The 19,863-nt window shown below is 48.5% G+C and overlaps 2 protein-coding genes across 3 annotated transcripts in view; both read right to left on the reverse strand.

Annotated features, from left to right (window-relative positions):
- LOC306936382 (uncharacterized protein) overlaps positions 1-19,863 on the reverse strand; it is a gene marked incomplete at its 5' end in the record, with an annotated part of 450,465 nt that overhangs the window by 390,523 nt on the left and 40,079 nt on the right. The window lies entirely within an intron of this gene.
- LOC306936372 (uncharacterized protein) overlaps positions 1-19,863 on the reverse strand; it is a 42,543-nt gene that overhangs the window by 6,062 nt on the left and 16,618 nt on the right. The window contains exons 6-14 of one of the 2 annotated variants that reach the window (XM_079519863.1): positions 19,006-19,138; positions 18,732-18,771; positions 16,282-16,830; positions 15,099-15,188; positions 11,256-11,305; positions 7,997-8,141; positions 6,303-6,428; positions 5,640-5,669; positions 3,307-3,435 (exon numbers count right to left, since the gene is read on the reverse strand). In XM_079519863.1, the coding sequence (XP_079375989.1) occupies positions 3,307-3,435; positions 5,640-5,669; positions 6,303-6,428; positions 7,997-8,141; positions 11,256-11,305; positions 15,099-15,188; positions 16,282-16,830; positions 18,732-18,771; positions 19,006-19,138 (1,292 nt within the window). Of the gene's footprint in view, positions 1-3,306; positions 3,436-5,639; positions 5,670-6,302; positions 6,429-7,996; positions 8,142-11,255; positions 11,306-15,098; positions 15,189-16,281; positions 16,831-18,731; positions 19,139-19,863 lie in introns of both variants that reach the window. The other variant, XM_079519862.1, reaches the window with a different exon arrangement.

Below are 19,863 nucleotides of genomic sequence, written 5' to 3' on the forward strand. Positions count from 1 at the left end.
AGACCCAGAAGTTGAAATAGAGAACTATTCCTTGATCAGAAACGACAGAAACAGGCATGGTGGTGGCGTGTGTATGTATATTCACAAAGACACTGAATATGTTACTCGTACTGACTTACAGCATGATGAAATTGAAACTGTGTGGGTTGAATTAATTTTCAAAAAGGCTAAATCAGTATTAGTGGGCACCGTCTACAGACCGCCTGACCAACATGGGTTCTATGATATACTTGAGGGGTGCTTAGCTGAGGAGGAATGTGTAGAGAAAATCCTGATTGGCGACTACAATACAGACATGCAACGTAAGGAAGCACCTGTGTTTAAGTCATTCAGTAAGTTCTGTGATCTACATAGTGTCAGTCAGCTAATTACCCAACCCACTAGAGTGTGTGATTCTACTCAAACTGTCATTGATCTCATTCTGTCCTCGGACAAATCCAGAATCTCCAAGAAAGGGGTTATTGTATGTGGGCTTAGTGATCATTTTATGATATTCTGTACCCGCAAAATACAAAAACTTAAGACCGGCTGCCACAAAACAGTCATATCAAGGGACCTCAAAACCTACTCTAGTGAGGTCTTTAACCAAGTATTGGAGAGTCTGGATTGGTCCGATGAGCTTAAATGCACACTTGTCGAAGAAGCTTGGCTTGGCTTCAAAACCAAATTTACATCAGTACTGAACTACATGGCTCCTTTGAGAACCACCAGGGGCAAAACCCGCTCGGAACCATGGATGAATTCGGACATACTGGCTGCAATGAAAGCCAGAGACAAAAAATGCTCTGAAGTTCTAAAATGCAAGTCAAAGCTAGCCAAGCGCTTCGACAGTGTTCGCCAAGCTCGTTTGAACAACCTAAATACACAACGAATCAAACTACGAAACAGTGTAACTGCCATGACCAAATCAGCTAAAAGTAACTTCATTAATGATAAAGCTCAGGAAAACAAAAACAATCCTCATGAGCTCTGGAAGCTACTAAACAATCAACTAAGCTATGGTCAGAAACTAAAAACCAGATTTTCGAACATAAACATCAAATCTGACAACACTCTCATCACTGACAACCTTGATGTGGCCAACTACTTGAATATCTTCTTTACAAACATAGCAACAACTCTGGTTAACAAACTGCCCTCCCACTCTGGGCTCTTTGGTGTAGAGCACATTACAACCTTCTACAAAAACCTAGGTGTTTGTAAAGACGATTTTAAACTAGTTATGGTAACAACTGATGAGGTAATTAAGAAACTGAGTGCCCTACAACCCCACAAGGCCACAGGCCATGACAACATTCCCTCCAAATTTCTCAGAGACTCAGCCATCTCTATAGCTCCAATCATCACCCACATAGTAAACCTCTCCATCAAACAGGGACAGGTCCCCCAAGATTTCAAACTGGCCAAAGTAACCCCCTTGCACAAGAAAGGGAGTAAATTAGACCCCGGCAACTACCGCCCTATTTCTATTCTTAGTTCCATCTCGAAAGTGATGGAAAAAATAGTCTATGAACAGGTTGAAAAGTATCTTGCCACTAATAAATTATTGTACGAGTTCCAATCTGGCTTCAGAACATCCCACTCCACTGACACATGTCTTCTCTATTTGAGCGACCACATCAAACAAGAGGTGGACGCTGGCAAATACTGCGGCATGGTCATGCTGGACCTCCAAAAGGCTTTTGACACCGTGAACCCATCCATACTGGTTAACAAGCTAAAAGCAATTGGTTTCGATAGCACATCAGTGAGCTGGATGCAATCCTACCTGGAGGGGAGAGAACAGATGGTGGAAGTGAACGGAACACTGTCCCCCCCCCTCCCAGTGAGCTGTGGCGTTCCACAAGGAAGCATACTAGGGCCTCTACTGTTCCTAATATATGTAAACGACATGACTTCAGCCTGTGACTGCAACTTGTTCCTGTTCGCAGATGACTCAGCACTGCTGGTCTCGGACAAGGACAAACTGCAGGTTGAAAATGCCCTCAGCTCTGAACTCGGTAGAATCTGCACCTGGCTCGCTGATAACAAACTATCTTTACACCTGGGAAAAACTGAATCCATTCTCTTTGGCTCTATTAGTAATCTCAGCAAGGCAAATGGCTTCTTGGTTAAAGTGGGTGACAATGTTATCACACGTAAAGATGAAATTACCTACCTAGGTTCCATCCTGGAGGCTAATCTTTCCGGTGATAAAATGGCCACCAACGTAATCAAAAAAGTCAACCATAGAACAAGATTCCTCTACAGGATCTCCTCACTGGTCAACAAAAACACCTTGAAGACCTTAACAGGAGCCCTTGTACAGGGTTTCTTTGACTATGCATGCACCTCCTGGTACCACAGCACCTCAAAGGCCCTTAAAACCAGGCTCCAGACTTCCCAAAACAAACTGGTCAGGCTCCTACTTGATCTAGCCCCCCGAACCCACCTCACCCCTGCCCACTTCGACAGGCTGGAATGGCTTAGGGTCGACGACAGAGTACAGCATCTTGCAATGGGTCTGGTCCACAAGATTCGATACACCACCAAGATACCCATGTACCTGTCTAGATACTTCCTTAATGTTAACGAAGTCCACACCCACAACACCAGAGGGAGTGCAACGAACCATGTACAACCCAGATTCGGCACAAACAAGGGACTAAATTCTTTTCGCTCCTATGCCACCAAAATGTGGAACGCCCTACCAACTGTCATTAAGACATGCGAATCCCTTGACTCCTTCAAAACCGCTCTCAAAGGGCACCTACGGATGGCTGCAATTCGAAACTGGCCCCCGTAAAATCTGAATCCCCCCCCCCCGCCCCCCCCTTCTTTCCCCTCACTGTATATATTTCTTTTCCCTTTTTACCTCCTTTTTGATGAATTCCTGTTCTGTCTATAGAAGTGTCTATTTGTACGTCTCTAAATGTTTTGATGATTTGAACATGGTGGACCCTGTTGGAAACAAGTGTAATGCTTAATTGGGTCGTCCACTCACAGTTAACAGCCTTTGTATTGAGTTTGTGCTTGAAATGTACTGTAATTCTGCAAACTGTTAATAAATTCTTCAATCAATCAATCAATCAAAGCCTGTACGTAGAAACAAAGGTACGGCGATGACAGCAATGTTACAAAAAACTGGTAGCAATCATCTTTGACTATTCGGTTTTCGAACCAACTGTTTCCTACATTCGGTATTCGGTTTCGGCTGGTGTTTGAGTTGGATGTTTGAGTTGAGTTTGAGTTTGATGTTGTGGTTGAGGTGAGGACCAGGGTGAAACACTAGCTCTACCGCGTACAACCGGTGTTCCTCCTTCTCACCGTGTTGTGGTTGAGGACCAGGGTGTCGAGGACCTTCCCGAATCTCTCCACCAGCTGGCGGACGTCCGAGTCCGCGGTGGGCGTGTCGGGAACGTTGTGGACCACCAGCAGGCAGTTCCAGTGCGCCTGCTGAATGCGAGAACACACATCCACCTGGTCAGTTAACCATATGGACCCCCCGGGGTCACTATAAACACACATCCACCTGGTCAGTTAACCATATGGACCCCCCGTGGTCACTATAAACACACATCCACCTGGTCAGTTAACCATATGGACCCCCCGGGGTCACTATAAACACACATCCACCTGGTCAGTTAACCATATGGACCCCCCGGGGTCACTATAAACACACATCCACCTGGTCAGTTAACCATATGGACCCCCCGGGGTCACTATAAACACACATCCACCTGGTCAGTTAACACCCTGAACGCACAGGACGAAGTTCACCATCCTTTCAATTAGTAACATCCAGCGCACAGGACGAAGATTGATCAAAAGGACGGAGATTATTGATATCAAAACCGATCACATCACTTCACAGCCTGGAAGCGCCTGTTGCGCAACATTCAATGTTGCGCAACAGTGGGACGTCATCGAAAATGTTGCTTCCCTGTTTAGCCGACGAGACGGAAAATCTTAAAACGTTAATAACTCTTGATCTAAATCATAACGTCTAATTCTAAGCAAGTTGTTAGACGGCCCACCACGGTCCTCCCGTTGTTGTCCATCACCTCTAGAGTGTTTAGCTACATCTAGCTGCTACAGCCGGGATAACAGCCGGTCCGTCGGTACCTCTAGAGTGTTTAGCTCCATCTAGCTGCTACAGCCGGGATAACAGCCGGTCCGTCGGTACCTCTAGAGTGTTTAGCTCCATCTAGCTGCTACAGCCGGGATAACAGCCGGTCCGTCGGTACCTCTAGAGTGTTTAGCTCCATCTAGCTGCTACAGCCGGGATAACAGCCGGTCCGTCGGTACCTCTAGAGTGTTTAGCGACATCTAGCTGCTACAGCCGGGATAACAGCCGGTCCGTCGGTACCTCTAGAGTGTTTAGCTCCATCTAGCTGCTACAGCCGGGATAACAGCCGGTCCGTCGGTACCTCTAGAGTGTTTAGCGACATCTAGCTGCTACAGCCGGGATAACAGCCGGTCCGTCGGTACCTCTAGAGTGTTTAGCGACATCTAGCTGCTACAGCCGGGATAACAGCCGGTCCGTCGGTACCTCTAGAGTGTTTAGCGACATCTAGCTGCTACAGCCGGGATAACAGCCGGTCCGTCGGTACCTCTAGAGTGTTTAGCTCCATCTAGCTGCTACAGCCGGGATAACAGCCGGTCCGTCGGTACCTCTAGAGTGTTTAGCTCCATCTAGCTGCTACAGCCGGGATAACAGCCGGTCCGTCGGTACCTCTAGAGTGTTTAGCGACATCTAGCTGCTACAGCCGGGATAACAGCCGGTCCGTCGGTACCTCTAGAGTGTTTAGCTCCATCTAGCTGCTACAGCCGGGATAACAGCCGGTCCGTCGGTACCTCTAGAGTGTTTAGCTACATCTAGCTGCTACAGCCGGGATAACAGCCGGTCCGTCGGTACCTCTAGAGTGTTTAGCTCCATCTAGCGGCTACAGCCGGGATAACAGCCGGTCCGTCGGTACCTCTAGAGTGTTTAGCTCCATCTAGCTGCTACAGCCGGGATAACAGCCGGTCCGTCGGTACCTCTAGAGTGTTTAGCTCCATCTAGCTGCTACAGCCGGGATAACAGCCGGTCCGTCGGTAAAAGTGCTCCGCTGCTATAAATCGCTGGGCGCTATGATTTAATGGATGAAATAACCCTGGGCGTTCGGGGTGTTAACCACATGGACCCCGGCGTCACTATCCTGGCATAATAGGGTTAGGAGTGTGTTGTGGATTTTAACGATTTTTCAAAAAGATCTGCTATTTTTTAATAGCTAAAGTATAACATAATGCTTAAAACACCAAAAGGGGTTCCCGTCCAGAATGGGTTAAATACATTGCTATTAGCCTCGACGACCTTACAGGCATATGCAAAGGCTCGTGAGGTTGTGAGCTTGTAGATCGGCTATTTTCAGCATGCAACCAGCACAATAAGCCATTACGACGCCATCAAGGCACCGCCAAAATACTTTTCAGTCGACTAAACCAACTGTAGATTTAGTCGACTAAAATCTTCTGATATTTAGTCGACTAAAACTAGACCAACACTAAAGCATTAAAAAGATGACTACAACTAAATGGAATTTAATTCAAAAGACTACGACTGAAACCAGATCAAACATTGCTGTCAAAATCAACACTGAAGACAAAAAAAGACTTACGTTTTCATTCAGAAGTCTGTACAGCGCCACCTGCGGGGCAGTTAGATTATTAATATTTAGTTAATTAGTTAATATTTCTACATTGAAGGAAATCAGGACTGTTATAATCAACATTGGGCATATATTACTGGGCCGGATCCACTGGGCCGCTATGCTCGATAGATAACAGGCTTGATAAACCCAAAGCTTATTTGCTTGTTATGGGTTTTTTCCGGGTATGGAGCTCCATCCCTACTCATTGCAGGGTATGGAGCTCCATCCCTACTCATTGCAGGGTATGGAGCTCCATCCCTACTCATTGCAGGGTATGGAGCTCCATCCCTACTCATTGCAGGGTATGGAGCTCCATCCCTACTCATTGCAGGGTATGGAGCTCCATCCCTACTCATTGCAGGGTATGGAGCTCCATCCCTACTCATTGCAGGGTATGGAGCTCCATCCCTACTCATTGCAGGGTATGGAGCTCCATCCCTACTCATTGCAGGGTATGGAGCTCCATCCCTACTCATTGCAGGGTATGGAGCTCCATCCCTACTCATTGCAGGGTATGGAGCTCCATCCCTACTCATTGCAGGGTATGGAGCTCCATCCCTACTCATTGCAGGGTAAAACATGGAGATAGAGCCAGGGTTGCAGCCTATAGGGTTCTAGAAGTGTACGTACTGGTGTGTTGAGACTGACGGCCTTCTCTATGACCCTGATCTTCACTTCAGAGTCGTTGATCTTCGTCTTCACTCCAGAGCGACTGATCTTCATCGCCATCTCCACGTCTGGCATCACCACCAGCGCCTGACGGACAAACAACCACCAGGTCATATAGATTTACACTGATAAGACCTGAGGACGCGATGCTACACATGTCTTCTAAATCAGTTTTAGAAGACATGTTTTCTGGAGAAAAAAGAACACGTATGGTTCTATCACGTCAGTGGTTCTCAAACTTGTTCATGTCAAGGACCCCCTAGCCTCGGAAACCCCCTAGACCCCCCCTAGACCCCCTAGCCTCGGAAACCCAGACGTTTTTATTTCCAGGGAGGAAAAAAAGTCTGTGTCCGAGTCCACTTCAATTCGGCATACAGTAGCGCAAAAGTAGTCGCTCACTCTCTGCTGATTTCTGATCGTCTGCACCTTAGTTAAATTGACACACACAGACACAGACACACACACACACACACACACACACACACACACACACACACACACACACACACACACACACACACACACACACACACACACACACACACACACACACACACACACACACACACACACACACACACACACACACACACACACACACACACACACACACACACACACACACACACACACACCCCCCTCCCTCTCTCTCTGTCGCTCTAATTAATTAGTCTCATGTCCTGCAGCTGCGTGTAGTTTCTCCCGGTGGATCCTGCCGGGAGCTGCCTATGCCATATAAAGCATAGGTGAGTTCCAGTCTAAGGACCCCCAGACCCAGAATGATATGTATTAATTTGGCCGCAGACCTCATCTCAAAATATGTTGTTCGAGGGACACCCCCAAGAAGCAAAGCGGGCGGCGGTGGTTCAGGGGTAGAGTGGCCGGATGGTAACCGCAAGGTTGCCAGTTCGAACCCTGTGGGCTCCCCCAGAGTTAGTGTCGAAGTGTCCTTGAGCAAGTACTCTGAACTCCTGATTGCTCCCGATGTGCAGGTTGGTGTCTTGCATGGTTTCCACCGCCATCGGTGTGTGAATGTGTGTGAATGGGTGAATGTGATACATGTGTCTATGTAAAGTGCCTTGGATAAAGGCGCTATATAAATGCACCATTTACCATTTTACCATTTATGTATTAATTTGGCCGCAGACCTCATCTCAAAATATGTTGTTAGAGGGACTCCCCCAAGAAGCAAATATATGAGTTAAAAATGTATTTTTCAAAAATAGCGATTCTAAAAGATCTGCTATTTTTCAACAGATAAAGTTTCAACATAATGGTTAAGAAGTGGTTTAAAGATAAGGTGACACAGATCCAGGTTCCAGGTCTTAAAACCCATTCTGGCCGGGAACCCCTTTTGGTGATTTAAGCATTATGTTACACTTTAGCTATTGAAAAATAGCAGATCTACAAGCACATAGCGCGGCACCGAGTGCCGCGCTACGAGCTTGTAGGTCTGCTATTTTTCAAAAATCGTAAATATGCGGCACAAATCTTTGAATATATATTCTTTCAGAAGACTTATTTTTTTTAATTTCGACGTCAGGCCTAAATGGGTTAGGGGTTAAATCCCTTCCCTGCAATGCATGTGCGACACCTTCACACACATTCCTAACGATGTGTGTGTGTGTGTGTGTGTGTGTGTGCGTGCCCTTCACCTTTCCTAGCTTCCTAGCCAGGATGACGTCAGTGGGAGGAGCTCCAAAATGCCGGCACAGTTTGATGACATCACTCTCAGTGCAGCCGTGCTGCGGCAGCCCGCTGATCAGAACGGTGGCGGCCGCTTCCTGTGTCGACGGCGACCTACACACACACACACACACACACACACACACACACACACACACACACACACACACACACACACACACACACACACACACACACACACACACACACACACACACACACACACACACACACACACACACACACACACACACACACACACACACACACAAACAATGTGGGCGGCAGTGGTTCAGCGGTAGAATGGCCGGACGTGAACTGTGAGGTTCCCAGTTCGTTCCCGGGCTCCCCACCAGAGATAAGGTCCTTCCACACGGGGGGGGGGGGGGGGGGTGCGCGCATGTGTGTGTGCCTGTGTGTGTGTGTGCTGTTGTGTGGGTGAATGTAATGCACAATGCGATAGCAAAAGGGACATTCTTGGCCGAAAACCGAATATGATTAATATTATATCTTTTTTCCTACCATTGCTGTCATGGCCGTACCTTAAAGCTACCTGATTCATGGCAAAATAAATGGTTATGGCAAAACTTTACTTAAATAATAATCACTATTATGGGTCCATAAAACATTTATTCAGCTCGAATATTCGGTGCATCACTAGTATAAATGCACCATTTAGCATTTAGGTAGAGAAGGGAGGAGGGAGAGAGTACAGCTAGGCTCGTAAGAGAGGGGAGGAGGGAGAGTGTACAGCTAGGCTCGTTAGAGAGAGGAGGGACAGCTAGGCTCGTTAGAGGGGGGAGGAGTGAGAGAGTACAGCTAGGCTCGTTAGAGGGGGGAGGAGTGAGAGAGTACAGCTAGGCTCGTTAGAGAGAGAGGGGAGGAGGGAGAGAGTACAGCTAGGCTCCTTAGAGAGGGGAGGAGGGAGAGAGTACAGCTAGGCTCGTTAGAGAGGGGAGGAGGGAGAGAGTACAGCTAGGCTCGTTAGAGAGGGGAGGAGGGAGAGAGTACAGCTAGGCTCGTTAGAGAGGGGAGGAGGGAGAGAGTACAGCTAGGCTCGTTAGAGAGAGGAGGAGGGAGAGAGTACAGCTAGGCTCGTTAGAGAGGGGAGGAGGGAGAGAGTACAGCTAGGCTCGTTAGAGAGAGGAGGAGGGAGAGAGTACAGCTAGGCTCGTTAGAGAGAGAGGGGAGGAGGGAGAGAGTACAGCTAGGCTCGTTAGAGAGAGGAGGGAGAGAGTACAGCTAGGCTCGTTAGAGGGGGGAGGAGGGAGAGAGTACAGCTAGGCTCGTTAGAGAGAGGAGGAGGGAGAGAGTACAGCTAGGCTCGTTAGAGAGAGAGGGGAGGAGGGAGAGAGTACAGCTAGGCTCGTTAGAGAGAGGAGGGAGAGAGTACAGCTAGGCTCGTTAGAGGGGGGAGGAGGGAGAGAGTACAGCTAGGCTCGTTAGAGAGGGGAGGAGGGAGAGAGTACAGCTAGGCTAGTTAGAGAGGGGAGGAGGGAGAGAGTACAGCTAGGCTCGTTAGAGAGGGGAGGAGGGAGAGAGTACAGCTAGGCTCGTTAGAGAGGGGAGGAGGGAGAGAGTACAGCTAGGCTCGTAAGAGAGGGGAGGAGGGGGAGAGTACAGCTAGGCTCGTTAGAGAGGGGAGGAGGGACAGCTAGGCTCGTAAGAGAGGGGAGGAGGGAGAGAGTACAGCTAGGCTCGTTAGAGAGGGGAGGAGGGAGAGAGTACAGCTAGGCTCGTTAGAGAGGGGAGGAGGGAGAGAGTACAGCTAGGCTCGTTAGAGAGAGGAGGAGGGAGAGAGTACAGCTAGGCTCGTTAGAGAGAGAGGGGAGGAGGGAGAGAGTACAGCTAGGCTCGTTAGAGAGAGGAGGGAGAGAGTACAGCTAGGCTCGTTAGAGGGGGGAGGAGGGAGAGAGTACAGCTAGGCTCGTTAGAGAGGGGAGGAGGGAGAGAGTACAGCTAGGCTAGTTAGAGAGGGGAGGAGGGAGAGAGTACAGCTAGGCTCGTTAGAGAGGGGAGGAGGGAGAGAGTACAGCTAGGCTCGTTAGAGAGGGGAGGAGGGAGAGAGTACAGCTAGGCTCGTTAGAGAGGGGAGGAGGGAGAGAGTACAGCTAGGCTCGTAAGAGAGGGGAGGAGGGGGAGAGTACAGCTAGGCTCGTTAGAGAGGGGAGGAGGGACAGCTAGGCTCGTAAGAGAGGGGAGGAGGGAGAGAGTACAGCTAGGCTCGTTAGAGAGGGGAGGAGGGAGAGAGTACAGCTAGGCTCGTTAGAGAGGGGAGGAGGGAGAGAGTACAGCTAGGCTCGTAAGAGAGGGGAGGAGGGGGAGAGTACAGCTAGGCTCGTTAGAGAGGGGAGGAGGGACAGCTAGGCTCGTAAGAGAGGGGAGGAGGGAGAGAGTACAGCTAGGCTCGTTAGAGAGGGGAGGAGGGAGAGAGTACAGCTAGGCTCGTTAGAGAGGGGAGGAGGGAGAGAGTACAGCTAGGCTCGTTAGAGAGGGGAGGAGGGAGAGAGTACAGCTAGGCTCGTTAGAGAGGGGAGGAGGGAGAGAGTACAGCTAGGCTCGTTAGAGAGAGGAGGAGGGAGAGAGTACAGCTAGGCTCGTTAGAGAGGGGAGGAGGGAGAGAGTACAGCTAGGCTCGTTAGAGAGGGGAGGAGGGAGAGAGTACAGCTAGGCTCGTTAGAGAGGGGAGGAGGGAGAGAGTACAGCTAGGCTCGTTAGAGAGGGGAGGAGGGACAGCTAGGCTCGTAAGAGAGGGGAGGAGGGGGAGAGTACAGCTAGGCTCGTTAGAGAGGGGAGGAGGGAGAGAGTACAGCTAGGCTCGTTAGAGAGAGGAGGAGGGAGAGAGTACAGCTAGGCTCGTTAGAGAGGGGAGGAGGGAGAGAGTACAGCTAGGCTCGTTAGAGAGGGGAGGAGGGAGAGAGTACAGCTAGGCTCGTTAGAGGGGAGGAGGGAGAGAGTACAGCTAGGCTGGTTAGAGAGGGGAGGAGGGAGAGAGTACAGCTAGGCTGGTTAGAGAGAGGAGGAGGGAGAGAGTACAGCTAGGCTGGTTAGAGAGGGGAGGAGGGAGAGAGTACAGCTAGGCTCGTTAGAGAGAGGAGGAGGGAGAGAGTACAGCTAGGCTGGTTAGAGAGAGGAGGAGGGAGAGAGTACAGCTAGGCTCGTTAGAGAGGGGAGGAGGGAGAGAGTACAGCTAGGCTCGTTAGAGAGGGGAGAAAAGGTCTAACTCACCAGTTACTGTTACTGACAACTGTTGCTGTTGAATGGTCGGCTTCTGGTGTCTAGAAGAAAGGAAACGAGGCAATAAATATAACCTTCTGGTGTCTAGAAGAAAGGAAACGAGGCTATAAATATAACCTTCTGGTGTCTAGAAGAAAGGAAACGAGGCTATAAAATGTAATATAACCTTCTGGTGTCTAGAAGAAAGGAAACGAGGCTATAAATATAACCTTCTGGTGTCTAGAAGAAAGGAAACGAGGCAATAAATATAACCTTCTGGTGTCTAGAAGAAAGGAAACGAGGCAATAAATATAACCTTCTGGTGTCTAGAAGGTTGCTCCACAGCAGTGTTTTTTTTGGCAGCAAATTTAGATTTTAGTTTTAGTCATAGTCTCTTCAATAGTTTTCATTTACTTTCAGTCACATTTAGTCACCTGGAATGTTTTAGTGTCAATCTACAGTTGATTTAGTCGACTAAAATTGATTTTGGCGGGCCTTGATGCCGTCGTAATGGCTGATTTTACACTCGCTGAAAATGGCCGATCTACAAGCTCACAACTCGTCGCTGCGCGTTTTAGTCGACAAAAACAACACTGCTCCACAGTGTTTAGTTTATTTAGTAAATAGACGATGAGGTAACCGGAAATAGATTCCACTTGATCAACTCTCACTGCCTTGTCTTCTGAGGTGATCAACTCTCACTGCCTTGTCTTCTGAGGTGATCAACTCTCACTGCCTTGTCTTCTGAGGTGATCAACTCTCACTGCCTTGTCTTCTGAGGTGATCAACTCTCACTGCCTTGTCTTCTGAGGTGATCAACTCTCACTGCCTTGTCTTCTGAGGTGACTGTGCTGCAGCTGCTGGGCAGACGGCCAGCGCGACACTTATGGAATACTTTCAAATAGGGATGTCCCGATTCGCTTCCGATTCGATCCCAATACCTCAATTTCTGTGTTAGCCGATACCGAATACCGATACCAGTGTCGTGATCTCATGTGTTTATAGCTATATATCGTGTTGTGTTAATAGCAGACTCCACACTCAAATGTGCACTTGCAGTTTGGGCAACTCCAAAGCAAACTCCACATGTCCCAACATTTTATTTTCCTGGCATAGTGTCAACCCCTTACCCCTGTGTAGGATCTGTGGTTAGACTGGCATAGTGTCAACCCCTTACCCCTGTGTAGGATCGGTGGTTAGACTGGCATAGTGTCAACCCCTTACCCCTGTGTAGGATCTGTGGTTAGACTGGCATAGTGTCAACCCCTTACCCATGTGTAGGATCTGTGGTTAGACTGGCATAGTGTCAACCCCTTACCCCTGTGTAGGATCTGTGGTTAGACTGGCATAGTGTCAACCCCTTACCCCTGTGTAGGATCTGTGGTTAGACTGGCATAGTGTCAACCCCTTACCCCTGTGTCGGATCTGTGGTTAGACTGGCATAGTGTCAACCCCTTACCCCTGTGTAGGATCTGTGGTTAGACTGGCATAGTGTCAACCCCTTACCCCTGTGTGGGATCGGTGGTTAGACTGGCATAGTGTCAACCCCTTACCCCTGTGTGGGATCGGTGGTTAGACTGGCATAGTGTCAACCCCTTACCCCTGTGTAGGATCGGTGGTTAGACTGGCATAGTGTCAACCCCTTACCCCTGTGTAGGATCTGTGGTTAGACTGGCATAGTGTCAACCCCTTACCCCTGTGTAGGATCTGTGGTTAGACTGGCATAGTGTCAACCCCTTACCCCTGTGTAAGATCTGTGGTTAGACTGGCATAGTGTCAACCCCTTACCCCTGTGTAGGATATGTGGTTAGACTGGCATAGTGTCAACCCCTTACCCCTGTGTAGGATCTGTGGTTAGACTGGCATAGTGTCAACCCCTTACCCCTGTGTAGGATCTGTGGTTAGACTGGCATAGTGTCAACCCCTTACCCCTGTGTAGGATCTGTGGTTAGACTGGCATAGTGTCAACCCCTTACCCCTGTGTCGGATCGGTGGTTAGACTGGCATAGTGTCAACCCCTTACCCCTGTGTGGGATCTGTGGTTAGACTGGCATAGTGTCAACCCCTTACCCCTGTGTGGGATCGGTGGTTAGACTGGCATAGTGTCAACCCCTTACCCCTGTGTAGGATCGGTGGTTAGACTGGCATAGTGTCAACCCCTTACCCCTGTGTAGGATCTGTGGTTAGACTGGCATAGTGTCAACCCCTTACCCCTGTGTAGGATCTGTGGTTAGACTGGCATAGTGTCAACCCCTTACCCCTGTGTAGGATCTGTGGTTAGACTGGCATAGTGTCAACCCCTTACCCCTGTGTAGGATCTGTGGTTAGACTGGCATAGTGTCAACCCCTTACCCCTGTGTAGGATCTGTGGTTAGACTGGCATAGTGTCAACCCCTTACCCCTGTGTAGGATCTGTGGTTAGACTGGCATAGTGTCAACCCCTTACCCCTGTGTCGGATCGGTGGTTAGACTGGCATAGTGTCAACCCCTTACCCCTGTGTAGGATCGGTGGTTAGACTGGCATAGTGTCAACCCTTTACCCCTGTGTCGGATCGGTGGTTAGACTGGCATAGTGTCAACCCCTTACCCCTGTGTAGGATCGGTGGCATATTCTCCGATACCGATATGACAAATAAGGGCCGATCCGATACTTTTCCCGATACAGTATCGGGACATCTCTACTTTCAAAACAGTACTGTAAGCAGGGAAATGCCTCGTTTTGTTATTTCTGGGTCAATTTATAAATGTATGAATTAATAAAGTAGCCATGTAATAAGCGGGATAGTTTAAGTCATGCATCCTTACGTACACGTCATACATTAACCCTCGCATACAGAACTAAATGAACAGAATAAATGGAACCCTCGCATACAGAACTAAATTAACAGAATAAATGGAACCCTCGCATACAGAACTAAATGAACAGAATAAATGGAACCCTCGCATACAGAACTAAATGAACAGAATAAATGGAACCCTCGCATACAGAACTAAATGAACAGAATAAATGGAACCCTCGCATACAGAACTAAATGAACAGAATAAATGGAACCCTCGCATACAGAACTAAATGAACAGAATAAATGGAACCCTCGCATACAGAACTAAATGAACAGAATAAATGGAACCCTCGCATACAGAACTAAATGAACAGAATAAATGGAACCCTCGCATACAGAACTAAATGAACAGAATAAATGGAACCCTCGCATACAGAACTAAATGAACAGAATAAATGGAACCCTCGCATACAGAACTAAATGAACAGAATAAATGGAACCCTCGCATACAGAACTAAATGAACAGAATAAATGGAACCCTCGCATACAGAACTAAATGAACAGAATAAATGGAACCCTCGCATACAGAACTAAATGAACAGAATAAATGGAACCCTCGCATACAGAACTAAATGAACAGAATAAATGGAACCCTCGCATACAGAACTAAATGAACAGAATAAATGGAACCCTCGCATACAGAACTAAATGAACAGAATAAATGGAACCCTCGCATACAGAACTAAATGAACAGAATAAATGGAACCCTCGCATACAGAACTAAATGAACAGAATAAATGGAACCCTCGCATACAGAACTAAATGAACAGAATAAATGGAACCCTCGCATACAGAACTAAATGAACAGAATAAATGGAACCCTCGCATACAGAACTAAATGAACAGAATAAATGGAACCCTCGCATACAGAACTAAATGAACAGAATAAATGGAACCCTCGCATACAGAACTAAATGAACAGAATAAATGGAACCCTCGCATACAGAACTAAATGAACAGAATAAATGGAACCCTCGCATACAGAACTAAATGAACAGAATAAATGGAAACCTACTGTGGCAGTGATGGGCCGGCCTCCGATGGAGAGGCTGCTACACCGGGCCAGAGCCAGGGCATCCTCTTCCCTCTCCATGCACACTGACGCCTAGGGGAGGGGAAGACAATCACTGTTACACACTGACACCTAGGGGGGGAAGACAATCACTGTTACACACTGACACCTAGGGGGGGGGAAGACAATCACTGTTACACACTGACACCTAGGGGGGGAAGACACACACTGACACCTAGGGGGGGGAAGACAATCACTGTTACACACTGACACCTAGGGGGGGGGGACAATCACTGTTACACACTGACACCTAGGGGGGAAGACAATCACTGTTACACACTGACACCTAGGGGGGGGACAATCACTGTTACACACTGACACCTAGGGGGGAAGACAATCACTGTTACACACTGACACCTAGGAGGGGACGACGATCACTGTTACACACGTTACGCCTAGGAGGGGGGAAGACAATCACTGTTACACACCGACACCTGGGGGGGGGGGACAATCACTGTTACACACTGACACCTAGGGGGGGGGGGGGGGGCAATCACTGTTACACACTGACACCTAGGAGGGGAAGACAATCACTGTTACACACTGACACCTAGGGGGGGAAGACAATCACTGTTACACACTGACACCTAGGGGGGGAAGACAATCACTGTTACACACTGACACCTAGGGGGGGTAAGACAATCACTGTTACACACTGACACCTAGGGGGGGAAGACAATCACTGTTACACACTGACACCTAGGGGGGGAAGACAATCACTGTTACACACTGACACCTAGGGGGGGAAGACAATCACTGTTACACACTGACACCTAGGGGGGGACGACAATCACTGTTACACACGTTACGCCTAGGAGGGGGGAAGACAATCACTGTTACACACTGACACCTAGGGGGGACGACAATCACTGTTACACACTGACACCTAGGGGGGGGGGACAATCACTGTTACACACTTTACGCCTAGGAGGGGGGAAGACAATCACTGTTACACACTGACAGCTAGGAGAGGGAACGCAATCACTGTTGCACCAAAGAGATTGTATAACAAGTTGCAACACTCCCATTAAGTCCCATAGTAACAACCAGCGGCCAGTGCCTCCGGCCATTCTGGAGTGATGACGCAGCTTCCAGCACCGAGGAGAGCGGGTAGCGGTATGTATACCTTCTGCCGCGGGTCCGCCTCGCTGCCGGACAACAGAACCACGCTGTCGTACTTCCCGAAGTCCCTGACCCGCGCTTTCACGTCCTGCTCCGTGGCCGCTGCGGGGATGCCCGTCAGGTACAGCAGACAAGCCGCGGAGCCGGTCCGGGGCGGGTGGCTCTCAGTGGTGGAGCCGGTCAGGGGCGGGTGGCTCTGGGTGGTGGAGCCGGTCAGGGGCGGGTGGCTCTGGGTGGTGGAGCCGGTCCGGGGCGGGTGGCTCTGGGCCGTGGAGCCGGTCAGGGGCGGGTGGCCCTGGGTGGTGGAGCCGGTCAGGGGCGGGTCGCTCTGGGTGGTGGAGCCGGTCCGGGGCGGGTGGCTCTGGGCCGTGGAGCCGGTCAGGGGCGGGTCGCTCTGGGTGGTGGAGCCGGTCCGGGGCGGGTGGCTCTGGGTGGTGGAGCCGGTCAGGGGCGGGTGGCTCTCAGTGGTGGAGCCGGTCAGGGGCGGGTCGCTCTGGGTGGTAGTGATGGTGGATACCTTCTTCATTTTCTTGGCCGGCGGACCTTTGGCGGACTGGAAAAATAAGAGACCCATTTTGTCCTGAGATCAGATTCTAAAAATGTCTTCTACATCCTGACAGTTTTCTGAAAAAGCTATGTTTCCATGTCAGTGGTTCTTCGATTTTTCAAAAATAGCAGACCTACAAGCTCGTAGCGCGCCACTCGGTGGCGCGCTACGAGCTTGTACTGTAGATCTGCTATTTTTCAATAGCTAAAGCATAACATAATGCTAACACCAAAAGGGGTTTCCGCCCAAAATGGGTTAATGGCTCTTTTCGACCGTATAAGAGCAAAGACAGTGGATCCCTCGACCTCGAGGGGCGAGTGAGGTTATTGCCAAGTGGCAACACAATTCAAAAGAATTGGAAAAAACACAACACTTTTAACTGTATTTGCACCACGTATTTTTTTGCTGCCAATTTTTAGTTGCCTAATCTTTTTAATTTATATATGGATGATCTGTGGAAACAGTTGAATGCTTGTAGCACTGGTTGTATGCTGGGTAACTAATGACCTTGTCAATCATTTGATGTATGCAGATGATCTAGTCATACTGAGCCCAAGTAGCGCTGGACTACAGCAGCTGCTCCACATATGAGTATGGCATTGAAAATGATATGTCAGTAAGAGTGTTGTTCTTATCTGTAGAACAAAAGAGCACACAAGTAAAAAATGTCCTGATTTTAAACTATATTTTAACACTCTTGGTGTCTGTGGCAAAGTCAAATATCTTGGACATCGTATTACAGAACAGATGATGATGATATACACATACAATGCCGTGGGATGTATGCACAGGCGGGGGTGGTTTAGACTAGTCATTGGTTAGACCAGTCATTAGTCCTACAACTACAACCTATCTCAAACCCTCACCCTAAACCTAACCTCCCACGGGGCAGCACACCTAAACCTAACCTTAACCCATGTCTAACCAATGACTAGTCTAAACTAAGTATGCACCCCCACAGGCGGACACGCTCGCACGTAAGTTCAGTACGTGTTCAGAAGCAGTTAGCCCATTCTGTACGGGAACCCCTTTGGTGTTTTAAGCATTGTGTTATACTTTAGCTATTGAAAAAAAGCAGATCTACAAGCTCATAGTGCGGCACCGAGCTTGTAGGTCTGCGTTTTTTGAAAAATCGTGAAAATGTGGCACTAATCTTTGAATATTCTTTCAGAGCGAACATTTTTAACTCAAATCTTTGCTTCTGGCGAGGTCCCTGGAACAACATATTTTCAGATGGGGGTTGGCGGCCAAATACATATATTTCTGGGGGTCCTTGACATGAAAATGTTTGAGAACTGACAACAGGGTTTTTCAGAAAACTGTCAAGATTTAGAAGACATTTGTAGAATCGTCCTCAGGCCTAAATGGGTTAGATTACTCCATGTAGAGCTTATTGTACACCACTCTACACTGCCCCCTTGTGGTCAAGCTACAGAGTGTTCAGAAGCTTATTGTACACCACTCTACACTGCCCCCTTGTGGTCAAGCTACAGAGTGTTCAGAAACTTCAAGTAGCATATAATGATGCCATGGTAATTTTACTCAAAAGGCCTAGAATCTAGGCTTTTTGAGTAAAATTACCATGGCATCATGGTAACATTAAATAAACAATAAACTTGCACTGCACCATCTAGGCCCTAGATGGTGCAGTGCAAGTTTATTGTTTATTTAATGTTTGTGTTAGGACACAAATACCAATTTGCTCAGACACATTATGGCGCCAATGGCATTTAACCCACTCAGGGCGGGAACCCCTTTGATATTTGAGTTAAAAACGTTCGCTCTGAAAGAATATATACTCAAAGATTTGCGCCACATTTTCACGATTAAAAAAAAGGGGTTCCCGCCCCAGAATGGGTTAAAAAACTATATTTTGTAACTTCAAATAACAGCCTAATTATACCCACTGTTTCATCGGTGTTGGAGCTCCCTGGCTTAGTCGTCCTCCTGGACCCAGCAGGCCTGAGGTCTGTCCTCACAGGAGACCTGGACCCAGCAGGCCTGAGGTCTGTCCTCACAGGAGACCTGGACCCAGCAGGCCTGAGGTCTGTCCTCACAGGAGACCTGGACCCAGCAGGCCTGAGGTCTGTCCTCACAGGAGACCTGGACCCAGCAGGCCTGAGGTCTGTCCTCACAGGAGACCTGGACCCAGCAGGCCTGAGGTCTGTCCTCACAGGAGACCTGGACCCAGCAGGCCTGAGGTCTGTCCTCACAGGAGACGTGGCTGACGGCGGTGGTCTGCCGTCAGCTACAGAGTCGTCACGTCGGGCAGAATCGTCGCGGCGACGTTTGGAACCATCGCGAGAAGAACTCCCTGCAGAGGCAGAGGGGGGGTATAATTAAAGAAAGGCGACATCAAAGGGCTCGACACAACCAAACAACGTTGCCTACATTGCCTATAAACAACGTTGCCTACATTGCCTATAGAGCACCGACGTCTGGCATCAATATCGGTAGAGGGCGCAAATCCACAGGTTCATGTACTTTTTATTTGCATTGTAATCCCCATAGGGGGGATTTTAGATCGCCTCATATAAGAGCTGTTTGAAAAATAAACCCGGTCATCCCGGCCGCTTCACTCATATGGATATGAAGAATCAACTGACTGAGAGAAAACGCTATTGTTACTGCTGCTGAATTAGTTACGTTTTCACAAGAAACAGACTGTATCATATATGAGTGACTGACTGTCACAGACGATACAGAGACACCTCCCTGACAATAACGCCGAGAGAGCTAGTTTATTTTTGGACCACAATGCTTACATGAAACGATTTTAAGTACATGTTATTCTCCATAGAGAAGAGTGAACCAGGCAGAACCAGGGGATGAGCGAGTGACGTCAGGACTTCGGCGCTCTATAAAACATGTATTTGGGGGACTTCAATTAATCTCATTCAGGCCGCTTTCGGGACTATTTTTTTTGCACTGAGAATGTGCATATCGTGTGCAGTGTGCCCCGACGGGCAGCGTGACAAGACAGACTCTGACAGATGAATTGCATTATTACAATGAATTGCATTTTTATAGCGCTTTTCC

The sequence above is a fragment of the Electrona antarctica genome (assembly GCF_951216825.1).
Source record: "Electrona antarctica genome assembly, chromosome: 14".
Taxonomy (NCBI): domain Eukaryota; kingdom Metazoa; phylum Chordata; class Actinopteri; order Myctophiformes; family Myctophidae; genus Electrona; species Electrona antarctica.